Source organism: Lithobates pipiens, unplaced genomic scaffold, assembly GCF_037356315.1.
Source record: "Lithobates pipiens isolate NorthernLeopardFrog02 unplaced genomic scaffold, aLitPip1_a1.2 Scaffold_25, whole genome shotgun sequence".
In the NCBI taxonomy this organism is placed as follows: domain Eukaryota; kingdom Metazoa; phylum Chordata; class Amphibia; order Anura; family Ranidae; genus Lithobates; species Lithobates pipiens.
In genome coordinates this window covers 173890354-173907843 of record NW_027507787.1, presented here as the reverse complement: position 1 = coordinate 173907843, position 17490 = coordinate 173890354, and the positions used below count along the sequence as shown (strand labels likewise).

At 43.0% G+C, this 17490-nt stretch overlaps 1 protein-coding gene across 1 annotated transcript in view; it reads left to right on the top strand.

The window, feature by feature from the left end:
* Positions 1 to 17017, top strand: part of FFAR4 (free fatty acid receptor 4) — a 45552-nt gene extending 28535 nt beyond the window's left edge. Inside the window, exon 3 of the mRNA XM_077455194.1 lies at positions 12459 to 17017. Coding sequence (XP_077311320.1) covers positions 12459 to 12851 — 393 coding nt within the window. The 3' untranslated portion in view covers positions 12852 to 17017. The remainder of the gene's footprint in view (positions 1 to 12458) is intronic.
* The last annotated feature ends 473 nt before the right edge of the window (positions 17018 to 17490 follow it).

Sequence of the window (17490 nt, the reverse complement as noted above, 5' to 3'; positions counted from 1 at the left end):
AGACCCACCATAGGTGGCCACTGGTTGCAAGAAAGAAATTTGCACAATTCCCCCATCAACACAGTCAGTGCTGCCCAGGGAATCCCTCCCACCAAGCGATTGTGTTCTCCTGGCGATGGGGGAAGTCCTCCCCGCTGGGAGAAGACAATAATTATCGCTAGTGGCTATAACAGCCGCTTTCAATAATTGCATGTAAAATCCAGCAGGCTGGTTGTACCCAAGTTGCGCAATCAGCTCAGAAACATTCAGTCTGCTCATACATTGCTCAAATCTCGGCCGGTTCAGCAGGAATTTGAACTGTCTATGTCCAGCTTTAGTGGCAATGTAAGCAGCAGATTTACCCCCTTCATGACCAGGCCATTTTTTGGCGATATGGCACTGCGTTTCTTTAACTGACAATTGCACAGTCATGCAACACTGTATACAAATGGATTATTTTCCCACAAAGGCTACTTTCACACCCAGACATTTTTCAGCTGTTTTAGCGCTAAAAATAGCTCCTGTAAAGCACCTGAAAACTGCCTCCCATTCCACATTTAAGCGATGCTAAAAGAAACTGCGCTTTAAAGCTGATGCGGCGCAGCCCCAGTGTGAAAGTAGCCAAATAAAGTGTGATCACCTCTGTGGTTTTTATTTTTTGTGCTATAAACTTAAAATAGACTGACGATTTTGAAAAAAATAAATAAATATTTGTTACTTTCTGCTATAAAACATATCTAATAAAAGAATTAAAAAAAATGTAAAAAAAAATCCATAATGTCTTCATAAATTTAGGCCAATATGTATTCTGCTAAATATTTTTGGGAAAAAAAAATATCCCAATAAGCGCATATTGATTGGTTTGCGCAAAAGTTATAACGTCTACAAACATATATACTGGAATTTATATTTATTCATTTTTTTACTAGTAATGGCAGCAGACAGTCGGACACTGACACTAATACAGTGATCAGTTCTAAAAATATGCACTCTCATTGTACTGACACTGGCTAGGAAGACGTCAAACACCTAGGTAGTCAAAGGGTTAAATGTGGGCCTATTCCCTGTTTTGCGGGGAAAGAAAATCCATTACTTTCCAGCTGACAGCGGTCATTCACTGGCTGGCACCCACTGATATCTGCTGTGTATAACCATCTAATCATGTATAATCACTGTACAGCCGGATCGCCAGCAGTTCGCGTGCCCCCTACCTGGAAGTTCTGGAGTCTTTAGCACACTCTTTAGATCAAGCCTCTCATCACTGACTATGATTTATATGTCTCAGTCAGTTTATTTGCATTAATGCTTATGTCCTTCAAGCACCAGATTAGAGCTCACTTATAAAGAGGTAGAAAGCATCTCCAGTCCTCCACTTATAAGTGGAGGCTGGGGTTCTAACACATTCTTTAATTAAGGGCAGGAGCACTCTTGTTCTGGGAGGACGTCATATTATGTCCTCCCACTCTTGCCGTTCTGGCTTGGCCGGAGGGGAGGGCAGGGTGGCAATCGGTGGTGCATTACGTCCCTGGGACATGGCTCATCACTAATCCCGATAAAGAGCTGGTGACAAGCCTCTTTACCCATGTGATCGGCTGTGTCCAATCACAGCTGATCACATGTAAACAAGGAAATGGTTATTGGCATTCCTCTCCTCACACTGACAGTGAGAGCCCATCAGTGCTGCATATCAGTGCCGTCTATCAGTGCCCATCAGTGCTGCATATTAGTGCCTCCTAATCAGTTTTACCTCATTAGTGCCACCTCATCAGTGCCCATCAGTGCAGCCTCATCAGCACAGATCAGTGAAGGAGAAAAATTACTTATTTACAAAATGTCATAACAGAGACTAAGAAAAACTTTTTTTTTTTTACATTAAAAAATAAAATAAAAACAGTGGTGATTAAATACCACCAAAAGAAAGCTCTATCTGTCAAAGAAATCATGAAAATGTAATTTGGGTACAGTGTTACATGGCCGCGCAATTGTGCTGAAAATTGGCCTGGGCAGGAAGGAGATGTGCCAAGTGATTAAATAAAGAGTTTCATCCCTGTCATTGGCTCATATGTTCTGGTCAGTATATTTATATCTGCAAAATAACTCACAAAACTGTACATCAGTATTGCAGAGGCATAAACACAAATGGCTGAGGCTCGGACACATTCTTTGGAAAAAAAAAAGCTTCCCATCACTTCACTGACTGTGGCCCATCTGTTCCCTTCAGTTTGTCTCTATCTCTGCAGATTAACTCACAAAACTATACATCAGTATTACAGAGACATTAACACAAAGGGGTTTATCACATCTCACCCCTGTGTACTCAAGAAGGTCTAATCTAAAGCAGTGGTCCCCAACCTTTTTGGCACCGGGGTCCGTCTGCGTGAAAGAAAATTATGGCCGGGGGGGGGGGGGGGCGCATTATTTCTATGTTACATCATAATATAAAATGAAATACTGTATTTATCAGCATATAACACACACCCCAATTTTAGGAGGGAAGTTTAAGGAAAAAAACTTACATTTTAAATAAAGAACTTTGAAGCAAAATTAGGATCACAGCTCATCAATGCACCATGCTCAATGCCCATCTGCAGCCTATAAATTGCTCAACAATGCACCCTGCTCAATGCCCATCAGCAGCCTATAAATTGCCCAACAATGCACCCTGATCAATGCCCATCTGCAGCCTATAAATTGCCCAACAATGCAGCCTGTTCAGTGCCCATCTGCAGCCTATACATTGACCAAGAATGCAGACTGTCCAGTGCCCATCTGCAGCCTCACCTTTCCCATCATTGAAGCCTCGCCAGTGTTGGATTATCCCTGCTGTCTCCGAGGGAAGAGGAGCGAGCGCCTCTGAATTACACAGAGCCATGATCTCCTGTGTACCCGGTGCTCCGTCACTTACTGCCACACCTCCTGGCCCTGCTGGTATGATAGACAGAAGAGTGGCCCAATGCGGGGCCAGGAGGCATGGCTGTGAGCAATGGAGTGTCGGGTACACAGGAGATCGCGGCTCTATGTAATTCAGTGGCGCTCGCTCCTCTTCCCTCAGAGACAGCAGGGATCAGCGTATAACACGCACCCACGATTTACCCCTGATTTTAAGGGGGGAAAAGTGTGTGTTATACGCCGATAGATACGGTAGTTCAACTCACTATAATGCAGAATCAGAGGGAACCCTGAGTGTGTCACTTGCCACGTCACCTGCCACCAGATGCAGATTGTAGTCTGCCACCAGATGCGGATTGTTACTTTCCACCGTCACCTGCCACAAGGTACAGATTGTCACTTGCCACGTCACCTGCCACCCGATGCGTATTGCCTGTTACCAAAAATACCAGATGCAGCTTGTCACTCTTTAAATGTGAAGGCAATTCTGTGGCAGGCAACAGAGACAGTAGAGAGAGAGGCTTCTGGTGGTCTCTCCCCACTGTTACAGGCGTCCAAGGGGGAACTGACACATGTGCATTGGCTGGGCCCCAGAGTGAGGGTGAGCAGTGAGAGATGATGTCACCTCTCTGCTCTGTCGTGGCTGCAGAAGAGCAAGCAGAGAGATGTCGAACCTGTGACAGAGCAGACTTCATGGCCCGGGCCCAGTGGTTGGGGCCCCCGGATCTAAAGAGTGTATTAGAGCCCCAACCACCTCTTGTCTTTATGGCTCTGCAACATTAATGTACAGCTTTGTGAGTTAATTTGCAGAGACACAATTGGAGGAAAGATTGCAAAGACAAGTAGAGAATCACAAGGAATCAATCAAAATGAAAAAAAAATAAAAATTAATCCGAGATTCTCAGAACTTCTCCAATGGCAGAGTCTATACCTGGTCTCAAATGTCTCAAACCCCTGGTTTCACACTGACACTACAGCCTGCTCAGATACTTTTAGAGATTTAGAGAGTTCTGAGTAGGAAGATGGACATGATAAACAGATGACTCCAGTGCATATAGAAGAGAACTGAGATGAGTCCTGGGAGAGGATGAGGAAGGAGAGGGAGAGCAGGGAATAGCTCTAGAGGAAATGTTTTTTTTAGAGATGCCAACACAGGCATTGTAGACCACGAGAAATGGGGTTACGCGGGGTCCAGGAGGGGCATGAAAAACATATCTCACAGAGGAAGAGAATATTCAGGAGGTGAACACTGATCTCCAAATTTTCAGTTGGATTTAGTCGAGATTAATTGAAGTCTATATTGCTGCCCTTATAAGTTGATGGTCCTTTGTCCTCTCCCATAACTTTGATCTTATGGAGTGGACCAAGGGTATACTCTTCTTTGTTAGAAAATTAGCCATAAGGAAAGAATATAAGGACAAACAATATAGTCAACTGCTATTTATATTTTCCAAAGAAATAGAGGGACTGAGGCTTCTTGAATCCCTGCAAAATGAAAGTGAAGGAGTTGATGTAGATATTATAGGACTATTTACCAGGGCCCTCTCATTCCTCTTGTATTTAATTGTTTTGTAACTATACTGTCTGCCCTCATGTTGTAAAGTTCTGGGAAAAACGGTTGGCGCTATACAAATCCTGTATAATAATAATAATAATAATGTACCACACTCAAAACAAGAAACTGTTATTACCTCCTCTCCCCCCCTTTTGCCCATGGGAGTCATATGCAGCTATTTGTCAAGTTGGTTGAGCGTGAACTGGAAAAAGTTCTCTGGAAAAAGTTACAGGGTAAGAAATAGACAAAGAACAGAAGCTTCAATCTGACATTATTATTTTTTTAATTCCTGGAGGAATTGAGAAACAATAAAGAACTCATGATCAAGTCAGCAGATAAGGGTGGAAATATTGTATTATTGGACAGATCCTTCCATCTTATGACAGGACACCGATGAGAAAACTGAGAGGTTTGTGGAACATCTAAATATGAGTGACATAGGGATGTTTTTCATAAGTGAAATAGAGAGAGAAAGTATTAACTTCTTGGATCTGAAAATCTTGTGGGATACCGATGGTGCCATCTGGAACCACCATATATTTTAAACCCTCCTCCATCCTACTCCACTGGGATAGTCACCATTGCACTTCTCTCATAAAAGGCATAACATCAAGCCAGTTCATGAGGGCAGAGAGAAACTGTTCTACAGATGATGTCTTCAGGACAGGGGCGGACTGACCATTCGGGCACTTGGACACTGCCCGAGGGCCCCATCAGGGTTGCCAGCCTCAATAAAACTAGGGACAGTATGTAAAAATCTGTGTTTTTTAAAAAAATTCCAAGATTATAGCTGCCCCGCCTCTCCAGTACCTTTTCAGTGTGTGTATGTGTATTCTGTGTGTGTATATTGTGTGTCTGTATGATCTATTGCCTGGGGGCCCCATAATCTTATCCTATTGCCTGGGGGCCCCATAATCTTCTATTGCCCTGGGGGGCCCCATGAGTTGTCAGTCCGCCCCTGCTTCAGGAGAGAAAGTACAGTAATTTGTGAGCTTTAAGAGGAGAGACTACAAATGGAGTGATCTCAAAAGAACCTTTAATAAGTGAATGACATCCCAAGAGAATTCCTCTTGGTTCCCAAAAGGAAACGAGGAGGTGAAGTAGAAGGCACACACCTAACAGGCACTTACTCCAGACAATCCGGTCAGATTTATAATATCATCAGGAGATACTGGCATATCCTCTTGGATGATAAGGATTTAGATGGTGTACTTCCCAAGATTCCCTTGATCACATATAGAAGGAGGAGAAATATGATGGATCTATTGCTACATAGTCATTTTGAAAAGAAGTCTCAGCCACTGGCTGCCCCAACATCATTACTTGAAAGACCTCAGGACAGTTTTAAGTGTGGACACTGTAAAGCATGCACATATATCCCAGCAGTTAGGGATTTTTTTGCCCTAAGAATGTTGAGATGTTTAAGATTTAATGGTTTTACAATTGTAGTTCAGAAGGGTTATTATTTGTAAGTGTTCATGCCCGCTGTTATAGGTGGGGAAAACTATTCACCAGTTTAGGTGTCATGTACTGGAGCATGTCAATGATGTGACATTAAAGAAGGACGGGCCGATTTCCAGACACATGTGGCATAAACATGATGGCAAAGCTGATTGCCTGAAGTCCTGGATCATCAAACAGGTCTACTTAGGACAGAGACAAGGTGATCTGGACAAAAAATTACTTAAGGCAGGTGCCCAATGGATATTTCGCCTCAGATCACGTTCACCCTGGGGTTTGAATGAGGAGTTAACTTACCTTCTGTTTGTGTGTGATTAGATCTTTGACTTGCATCCATACCCTATAATGGAAACAGATATACTATGTGGCATATTTTTGGGGCAGAACAGGCAAAAGTGTGACTGATTATTGTAAGTTGACATTTGTCTGAACCTTCATGAACTGGAGGATCTGAGTGTAAAAATCCAAGTTTAGATGATTCTCAGTATTCTCCCGAGGGTGAAAGTTATAGGATATTTCACAGAGTTCCTGGTAGATGGCCTTCTCCTTTTTGTCCACAAGATGGCAAAGTCCCGGCAGTTATCATACAGAAAGGGGTGGGCATAGCAGCCAGCTTTGGCTACAAATAGAGGAGAAAGTGGACTTAGTTGCCATTTTGCTGTTTGACCATGTGGTGATGGCACACAGGCCACTGAAGTATTTTTTTTTATCACTTTACGGCCACCAACAAAGCTTTCCCTTTTGAGAGCGAAACTTTTTGGGCTTATTTCTTTTTCATATTTATCAGTGGTATAATTTTGGTGTTTTGAGTGGGTGATTGGGGACTCTTTATGCCTCTTTATATGTGAGCTCTAATTTGGTGCTTGTGGGAAGTAAGAATTAGTGCTAATTTGGGCAGCTGCTGGGCCAGGCGATATGTTGGGCTTTAGGCTAGTTAAGCCCTTCAGTACTTTGTGCTCTTTAGAATGGAGTCAAAGCCCTTCTTGAGTACACGGGGGTGAAATATGGTGACCCCTTTTGGTTAATATCTCTGCAATATAGATGTATAGCATTGTGAGTTAATTTGCAGAGATGCAGACAAACAGAAAAACATATAAGCCACATCAGTGATGAGGCTTTTTCTAAAGAATGTGTTTGAGCCCCAGCCCTTTGTTTTTATGTCTCTGCAATACTGGTGTACCGTTTTGTGAGTTAATTTGCAGAGATCTAAATATACTGACCAGAACATATGAGTCACAAAGAGTGGAGGACTGGAGATACTTTATGCCTCTCTATAAGTGAGCTCTAATCTGGTGCTTGAGGGAAGTAAGCATTAGTGCAAATAAACTGACTGGGACATATGAACCATAGTCTGATATGGGAGGCTTTAGCTAAAGTGTGTTAGAGCTCTAGCCACTGTGTTTTTGGCTCCGCAACACTAATGTACAGCTTTGCAAGTTAATTTGCAGAGACCTAAATAACTTACCAGAATAATGAGCTACAGTCAGGGACGAGAGGCTTCATTTTAAAAGTGTGTTAGACCCCCAGCCTCCACATATAAGTATCAAACACACATACTTTCTGTTGGGCAACACCCTTTTTTAAGTAACTCTAATAAAAGTTAGGTTTTAACCCTGTGGCTTATTCGGTGCATGCACACCTGTGTCTGTTTTTTGAATTATGTTTACAACAACTTTGTTGGGCACACCACGGCAAAATTTTAGTTTGATAAAAAAAAACAAAAAAACATTAAGGGCCAGTTCACACCAGGCACAGTTCCGTTCAGTTCCATGTGCTTTGTTTCTGCACTAAAAATGCATGCGCGTTGTTTTCCATGTATTCCAATGGCTCTAGTTTACACCATGCAGTCCGTTTATGATCAGTTTCTGGTGTAGAAACTGACCGGATCTGACTGTATTGGTGCAGAAAAAATGGAACTGCATCTGGTGTGAATTGTCCCTAAGTGCTAGTTCGCACCAGACGCAGTTCCGTTCAGTTCCGTGTGCTTTTTTTTTGCATGGAACTGAATCTGGTGTGAACTGAGCAGAAACTGACTGCATGGTGTGAACTAGAGCCATTAGACTACATGGAAAACACTGTGCATGCATTTTGTGCAGAAAAAAAGCACACAGAACTGCATCTGGTATGAAATGGCCCTTAAAGAGGAACTTCAAGCCCGATGTTTGTTGACTGAAGTGAAGTTGTTCCCAACCCCCCCTCTTCCGGGTGCTGCCATTATGCCACATGTGCAGTTAACCCGAAGGACTCTACCCACATGTCGGGTCCTGACAGAGCCCTTTGGCACATCTGCACATGTGCAGGGTATTTACTGTGCATGTGCAAAGACAGCAACATTTTGGGACTTCTGCAATAACTCTTTGCTCATGTGTGCAGATGTACAGGGGAAGCCACACGTGGACAGATGTGCCATGGGGCTCTCAGGACCTGAAGCCCTCTGGTACATCTGCGCAGTGGGGAGCAGACATCATACTCACCCAGACGAGTTATGCAGAAGTGCTGCTTTGCGGCACAATAAATAAAAAATCTATCTGGTTGGAGGTGGCAGGGCAAGGTAAGAATAGAATAAACAAAAACAAAAAAAAGTAGTGTTGCGCTAAATGTTGACACCAAACAAACCCCTCTCCAATAAGTCAGTGAATTCACTCTTTGTAAACAGCCGTAACAATAATTAGGTTGCCCTTGGGACTTGCAGCTCCCAATGATCCATGGGTCCACTGAAAAAAACAAAAAAAGGGAAATGCTAACCCTCACTTATTATTTTGGCTAGACAGAAAGATAAAATACATTGCACTCACTTTTGGCAAGGAATACACTGACAAATAATTATTACATGTGATCCAGATGGAATGCGCTCTCCATGGTCTAATTCGCAATCCACTTGTACAAGCCTACAGAGAAGCTGGCTAGTGAGATGAGGCTGGCAATCCTGCATCTATGCCCCCTGCTGTAAAGCTGGTAACCTGCAGTACTAGTGTACACTCACAGGCAGTTAGGGAGAAGGCTGATGGGTGAAACAGGCTACACTGATAGCTATGCGAGGCTTCTGGAGGTAACCATTGTGTGAGAGCAACACCAGCCACTATGGAGTGTATCTGGTGGTGTGGCCTGCCATGACAATGCGTTTTCAGGGCACGTCTCTCCTTTCTCAAGTCTAGGGCATGACAAAAGCGGACGGTATATACACAATGCTACTATTAGCAACTTTGTAGTACATATTTAAATACATTTATCACAAATAAAATAAAATATATATTCTGTGTACATCTACCCAGTAAGTTAATCACTCATGAACATGTGTCCATATTAACAGATCTTTACGTGACACTATGGCTCCTGTGAGGGATAATACATGTATATATGAAATTATTATAAAACATATATATATATATATATATATATATATATATATATATAAAAATCTTATATTCTGTAGATAAATGTTTCTCAAATCCAACTCTCAATTCCCCTCAACAGGTCATGTTTTCAGGCTTCCCATTATTTTGCATGGGTAATTTGATCAGTTTCACTGCCTTAGTAATTACCACAGCTGTTTCATTTTGATTTCAGGGAAATCCTGAAAACATGACCTGTTGGGGGTACTTGAGGACTGGAGTTGAGAAACATTGCTGTAGATCAGTGTTTCTCAACTCCAACCCTCAAGGCGCCCCAACGGGTCATATTTTCAGGATTTTCCTCAGATGAAACAGCTGTGGTAATTACTAAGGCAGTGAAACTGATCAAATCACCTGTGCAAAATAATGGGAAGCCTGAAAACATGATCTGTTGGGTCGCCTTGAGGACTTGAGTTGAGAAACACTGCTGTACATGATAAAAACTGAGAAAGAAATACATGCACACTACTGTGCAAAAGTTTTATGCAGGAGTGAAAAAAATGCTTTAAATTAAGAGCTTTCCAGGTTTTTACAAAAAAATAAATAAAATATATATATATATATTTTTTTAAATGTGAACTTATTCTTTAAGACCCCTTTGCAGGATACAAATCTCACTGCCTGAGAGTGGATACAGTGATGTTTTTATGGTAGAAGTGGTGGATCCTGCTTTCCTCTTTTTGTGTGATTTACGCCTCCCTCCTCGGAATCCTCTATATATGCCAGTTTTCTTTTTTGGGAGGGGAGTGGCTAAAAAAAAACTTTTGTACCATGGATGTATTCTGGTCAAGAACTGGGCATAGTGAAGTAGAAACAACATCAGAGTCTTCCAGCAGTTGAAAAGAGTTGGAAGTGGTAACTGCAAATACACTATTGGTGCCCTCTGCCTCCGTGTACTTTGGATGAGGCAATAGACTGTGCAATGGTGATCCGATCAAAACATGAACAATGTTATCTCCTGCAGTACTCGGAGAAACAGAAGCATGAGCTGTGGGCACCTGTGAAGTGGGTGGGTGCACTTGAGGATCTGATAGATTGTCATTAGTGTTCTGCCTCCTCCATGCATATGAAGGATGGGGTCTAGTGGTTTCTAAAGGTTTGTGCTCCCAACCTAATTTATTGTCATTGCAGTGTCTAGAATGCTCTCTTTTGGCATATTTACTCCTGCGCTAAGGCTTATCAGTAGGTGGATTGGAATTATTCATGTTTGAAGGGGTCCACCAGAAGATGTTCTGAAGGATCTTTTCCAATGAAAGATGCGATCATTCTTATAGTCCACAAAATCTCTGGAAAACCTATTTTCTTGAATGCTTAATACATTTTATTTGAATTTTTTTATTACGTATGGGAATACGATGAACGCAACTTTGGAAACTGGACACTTTCTTGTATTTCTCAAGTGTATGTGTTAATTGTTGCATCTTAAAGTGGTTGTAAAGTCTTACAAACCACTTTGACCTACAGGTAAGCCTAGATTAAGGCTTACCTGTAGGTCCAAGAAATATCTCCTAAACCTATATGGTTTAGGAGATATTTGCCCGAAAACAGGCAGCGCTGTCTATGGCGCATGCGCCATAGACAGCGGCGCGCAGGCGCACTGAGCGCGGCATTCTCAAGGACGGAGCTGGCGCGCGGGAGTGACGTCATCGCGGCTTCGCCGAATGACAGCGGCGGAGCGGCGAGACCCACCAAGAAGATGGATGCGGCGGACTACAGGGGACAGCGGCGACTTCGCTGGCTCCTGTGTCAGGTAAGTGACACATAATGGACTACTATGCGATGCATAGTAGTCCATTATGCTTTGCCTTTGCAGGGAATGAAAGAGGAAGTAAACTCATCAGGGTTTACTTCCTCTTTAAAGTGGTTATGATGCCTAAACACTTTTCACCTTTATGCATTACTTGAATTTAGATAAAAAAATGTTTAGGCATTGGTATCCCCCTTCACCCCCTTACGTTAGTATACCAGTCTGTTTTAATGTCCCTTCTATAGCCCTGCCCAGCTAGGCATGCTCCAATATGTCACCCTCATTCCTAGGCTTCCACCATTATTCACATCCGCGCACTCTGTCCAGGCCTTCAAGGCCTTAAGCACCCCTTTGCAGGGCCTGCAGAAGGTCATAGGAGAAAGGGCAGCTACAGCTGTTCCTCCCATGCTCTATACCAGTGGTTCTCAAAAACAAAAGCAGAGAAGCGCCTCTAAGTGCAGTAAGACTTTGTATTTTAAAAGACTGCACTTAGAAGCGCTTCTTTGTTTTTGTCTGTGTATATTCAGTCTTCTAAACTCCAACAAGAAGCCTGCCCTAGTGCCTTGGATAGTTTTTGGACTTATCATGGACTTGTACCTTTATAATTACACTGGTTGCATATTAGGTATTGTGACCCAAGCCTCTGCACCTATAACCTCCTTTTCTTCTTTTTACCAGTGGTTCTCAACCCTGTCCTCAAGTACCCCCAACAGGCCATGTTTTGGGAATTTCTTTTAGATAAAATAGCTGTCCAGAATACCAAGCCATTGACTTGATTTAAAGCACCTGTGCAAGATAAAGAAAAACCTGCAAGCATGGGGGGTACTTAAGGACAGGGTTGAGAAACACTGCTCTGTACCACCTCACCTGGGACTTCAGCCCTACAAAGGGCCCTTTCGAGCAATACTGCAGGAGACTACATCTTGACAGCTCTGGGGTATGTGGATCCCATGTCCCATCTGCCCTGGGCTCCACCTACTAATGGCATTTAGTAGGACACTAACCACACCCATTACATCACTAGATGAGGGAATACTCTAGAATGGGCTAATCCTCAATTAGTAGGTTGCTTTTACCACACTATAATGGGATCAGAGCCATCTAGTGGCAGGAAGGTTAACTGCAACATACTATTTAACTGTCAAAAGTATTTTACAGTGCTAAAACTTTCACCCAACTTCTAAATTATTGCATTTGTTAATTTCAAAAAACTGTTTAAAGGAATAGGGGTAAAAAAGTACTTGTGGGTTTCACCAATTATTTTTTTGTATATTAATTTTCCATATAATGATGGAGTAGCAGGGTGCCTTTATACTTGTTGCTAATAGGTGTCTCTCTTAGGGGAATTTCCATTTAAGCTGAATTCACTCAAAATTATGACTTCAGATTCAGCGGACTTATCTGTTTCTAATCTGCTTTGTACTTATTTTTACAGATAACACAGGACATAAGGCAGAGGATGATCAGCAGTATAGCATATTCTGAAAACCACCAAATCCGAGTCTCTCAGCGTGACTACAAACTTTTTAAAACCCTCTTCCTTCTGATGATCTCCTTCTTTGTCATGTGGACTCCTGTGTTCATCATCGTTCTGCTCCTTCTTGTCCAGAACTTGGACAAAAACTTCCATCTCTCACCTACATGCTTCTTTTGGATTATTTTATTTACATTCTGTAACTCAATAGTCAACCCAATTCTGTACAACATGAACTTATTCCGGCAGAAATGGTGGCAAATTATATTCTGTTGCAGCTCAGAGGAAACCCTAGATACAGAGACCACAACCAGAAAGAATGAAAATCAAACTGGTTCAGCAGGGATAAAATAGCAAGATGTCAATTTCTGGTGACAAGTGTCAATTTGTTAACAATGAAGTTGTAACAGAACAACATGAAACCTCACTGTTGGGCATATTTTTTACTTTGCCAGAAGACTTTTTTTTTGTCAGTTTTACAATGGTTTCCTTTTTTCAGTCACATAAAGTACAGCTTTACGAATAGTTGCATAATTACTAAGAGTGTAAAAGGGATGAACCGAAAGTATACCTTTTGGCCAGTGATGTTGCCTATCATAACCAATAGGAAGGTGCAAAAAAACCTGCAGATGAAAATGCCATGGATCACTGGACATCATTTCAGAGGGTTCAACACATAGTCAACTTTTAGGCCTGCGTGTTTTTTTCTCCTGACAGGAGAACTTTAATTTTCAGCCTGAATCCTAACATTTAACTTTTAACACTTAAGTAAACTCTTAAAGCTTAACTCCAGCCTTACCTTCAGTCTTGCACAGTTGTTCAGGTTTGGCTTTGAGCTGTCATTGTTTACTCTGATTTTAGTGCACACTTTGAGCTCTCCGCTTGTTGGGACCAGAAAGCCCTGTGTGCCAGAGAGCTTAAAGCAGGGATGCCCAACCTTTCGAAGAGTGAGGGCCACTTAAGTGACTTGGTAACCAGTCGAGGGCCACAATGAGTGGAGCGGGCAGATGACAGGTCTGTATCCACTCTACATATAGAGAGCAGACACGGATACAACCCACTCTATGGGCCCTTCGAGGTAGGTGGTGCACCTGCGGATCAGTTTGAAAGCAGCCCGGTACCCACTGCAGAACAGATATGGCCCTATTTGGTATCACTCCGCCTGTCCGCCTGTGACAGAAGCCAGCGCTATACAGGAAGCATTGGCTTATGCGGCTCTGCTCTCCAGCCACTTGCTTTCTCCGTCACCAGCTTCATTCACAACACTGAGGCTCTAGGATGACGGATCGGCGAACTGGGCTTGCCAACCAGCCATCCCAGAGCAGGAGGTCGTGGGCCACATCAGAGGGCTCTGCGGGCCACATGTGGCCCCCGGGCCACTGGTTGGGCACCCCTGGCTTAAAGGGATACCCGTGTGGGCGGGTGCAGCATGGTGTGGCAGCAATAACACACACTCTGTCCAGGTGCAAATAATGGAGCTTGTATTGAAGTCAGTGAAAAACAGTTCACAACAAGCCCAGTAGAAGGAAGCCCAACCGGGAACACTCACCGATGACAGCAGCGTGTAGCGGAGCAGGTCTCAGTCAAGCTGTTTGCATCTGTCTTGAGGGGTAGGATGCAGCCTGGTCCAAGCCCAAGTGGGAAGGCTTACAAGGAGACTGGAGGATCCCTAAGCTTTCCCTACTCATCTGAAAACCTTTTACTACTGCTAATACTGTCCCTAACGGGTGAACAAGTCCCTATACTACCCACATGCTGAAAGTATGCCGAACCCAGGAACCAGGGTCTTAAATAGACTCTGCCTGACCAAAGATGGCCAGCATGAGCAGTCAGCATCCAACCAGATTGTTGCTCCAGTGACCCAGGAAACCATAGAGGAACATGGGATGTTCACCGGTCATATGAAGTGCAAAGAGACAATGTCTGCTATGAAGGCTAACATGGAGAAGAAAGGAGGGGTCTATCTAAAGGATTAAACTAAGTAGCCCCAACATAAAGGGGAACTGGGTTATACCATTAACAAATACAGAAATAAGTGCCAGTGGCAATAAACTGGCACTAAATGTCATCATCAAGTAGTTAATACATACATAATGAAATCCAATACAACAGTAATTGATAAAACATAGGTGACTCGCCAAAAGCTTGGTGCAGGTATGTTTCTGCATAAAGCTGATAGAGATATTTCCACATTTGCAGTGGTGTTGAATACCTGCTCTCCACTCCACATGATGTGGTTCTTCCAGACAACTTCCATGTCTTGTAGAGATGCATAAACTGCCAGCAGGAACCACAGTGTGAATGGGAGGAGCAGGTATTCAACAGAACTGGAAGTGTAGAATACTTCCTGCATCTGGGGAACCATTCCCAATACTTAGTTTGTAGTCACGGTCAATTTTAACCTTGTATATAGCACTGTGGCCCTTCTCTTTTCCCTATGGGCCTCAAAGTCTCAGGCCCACCCAGCACAAACTACCGTAAAAAAATGTCAATTTTTATAATTAAAAAAAATATATTTTCACTTAATTCTTCTGCAGGGTTTTCTAAAAATTCTAAAATTGATATCTTCCTTTTTGTAATCACGGTAACTGAGGGCAGTCTGTGCGATGTCAGCTTCACATATTGATTGGCCTACCTTACTTTACTATCCTAAAATGTCTGCACATCTTTTATTTTTGTTCTTCAAAACTTAAAGGGTAACTCTGCTTTTGTGGTAAAAAATAATAATATAGCACAAACAATTGCCACACAAGACATATTGAAATTGAATGTTACTAAAAATGACCTTTTCTTTTCAATCTGTAGCTCTGGAATTTTCTGTGAAATGCAATATGGCTACTTGGAGGTGTTCTTTACACAGATGGTGTACAGAACGCCCCCCCATAAATGTAATTTCCTGCTGGTGTGATGGGCTTACTGATTTCCCCAGAAGTCTGCATTAAGAAAAAAAATCATATACTGAGCTTCCCCTTTACATCAGACCCTGCACCTTTCCTCATTGATAATTATAAAACCCACACCCATACAGATTCACTTGGCACATGGTCAAAGACAAACCACTATGTCTTCAGAATAGGAATCTGAAACAAAGTTTGTTAAAATCCCTGCAATGTACATTTTTTAAACACTCCAGAAATAAGGACATTATTGCTAGTTGTAATTAATATGCAGCTGATTTTATATTTGGATTAAATCATTTTGATGTACTTGATAATATGTAGGATTAACTATTGTAGTATGTGTAGCACCCTCTACCAATAGGTAGGTGCAAGTAATAGTTTTTTTTAATAGGCACTGTCATCACAGGCAAATTTAGGCAGGCCTATGCTGCAAGCTAGGCCCGTCTGTTTTGATCTGGGGGCAGGGAGTGGTTAGAGCAGCAGTGGGTGTGACCACCCGTGCTCTAGTTCTGTGGTGCTCCCCTGCTTCCAGGGAGAATATTCTGGAAGAGGGTCTGGGCCTAGAGCTGGAGTGGCAGGCAGCTCATGTGGGAGCCCTGACCAATCCCCAATTGGTATTGGCAGGGGGCAGGCCTCCTATAAAAGCTGAGGTAACATGCCACTGGAGGGAGATGTCGGCTGAGTGAGGTGAGGAATGGAATGATAGGTAGCAGCAGGAGGGCACCCCTATCTGGGGAGGGGGGTGTAGCGATCGCAGGAGGAGGTCCAGGGAGAGCTGTGAGGGAACTTTACCTCTACACAGTCATTGGCAATGTCTTTATCACCACACAGTCGGTGGTAAAGAACTCCTGGAGCAGAGGGGCAGATGATGCTGTTGGAACATATGGTCCGGTCAAGTTCCTCATCAAGGGCAGTGGAAGGTCGATGAGCGTTACCAAAGTGGAGGGCTGGATGTGCCAGGAAGTCTGTGAGGGAACTTTGCTTCTACACGATCATTAGCAAAGTCTTCATCATTTAGACAGTGAATGATGAGGAGTCCTGGATCAGAGGAGAGACTGTGGGGATATGTGTCAAATCGTTGTGGCCTGAGGGCACAGGATTTGCAAGCTGGGCTGGCTGGGAACAGTAGTCCACCATCCAAGACAAATATGCTTTTAAACTACTGGGCCTCTGGGGAGAAGTACTGCAGGCCTCAGGCCCAGTAGCAGCGAGCAACCAGAGCCTGCTTAAGGACTCATTCAGAGTGGGTCCTGCTAGCCTATAGAAGAGGATGTGACATTACTTTACCTCAGTAGTAAGAAGTTTGTGCAGGAGGAGAAGAAATTCTGGGACCATCACTTTTACACAGTCAAGAGTGATGTCTTCATCCTTCACAAGGTGAGGGATGGGGAATTCTTAGAAGGAATAGTTTGCAGGAGTGAAGCAGAGGAGGAGCAACAATCTGATTGGAGATACAGTAGGAGATTCAAACTCAGTAAAAATGCACATCATATCTTCTGGCTCTAACTATATGCTATTGTGCTTAATCTTAATATGATGGCAATTAAAGGTTCTATGGGCATCCCATATCCCCTTTCCCCCATCCAAGTTGTACCCCCCAATAAAACAACAAAAACAAAACCAGCAAAAGACTGTTCATTGTCTCTGCAAGTGATGTATGAAGTGTGGCAGCGGGGGGAATTCATGGATTGTTTGTTACTAGCGGCAACTACATCGCTACATATGTTTCCTGCCATCTTTTAGATTACTTAATAGAGTTTACATGTAGCGGGCATTCACAGTGGCATGAGGGGTAACTGGTGTCCAGCCGATTCCTCAGGAGTCAAGACGAGGCTTGGTTTTTAATGTTTGTTATATTTGGCGTAGTACGTCACCAGTGCCCCAGAACGACGTCAATCTCTGACGAAACGCGCAGGGTGGACAATATGCTGATATCATCGCTATCGCTCATGTTTGCATATGCCAGCCGGTGTTTTTTTTACTGTTTGTATATGAGACTACAATAGATTTTATGCTACATGGAGCGTTTTTATTACTTTTGAGTGGGATCATTTGAACATCGCATAAGGGAAGATCTCCTACAAGTCTATCAT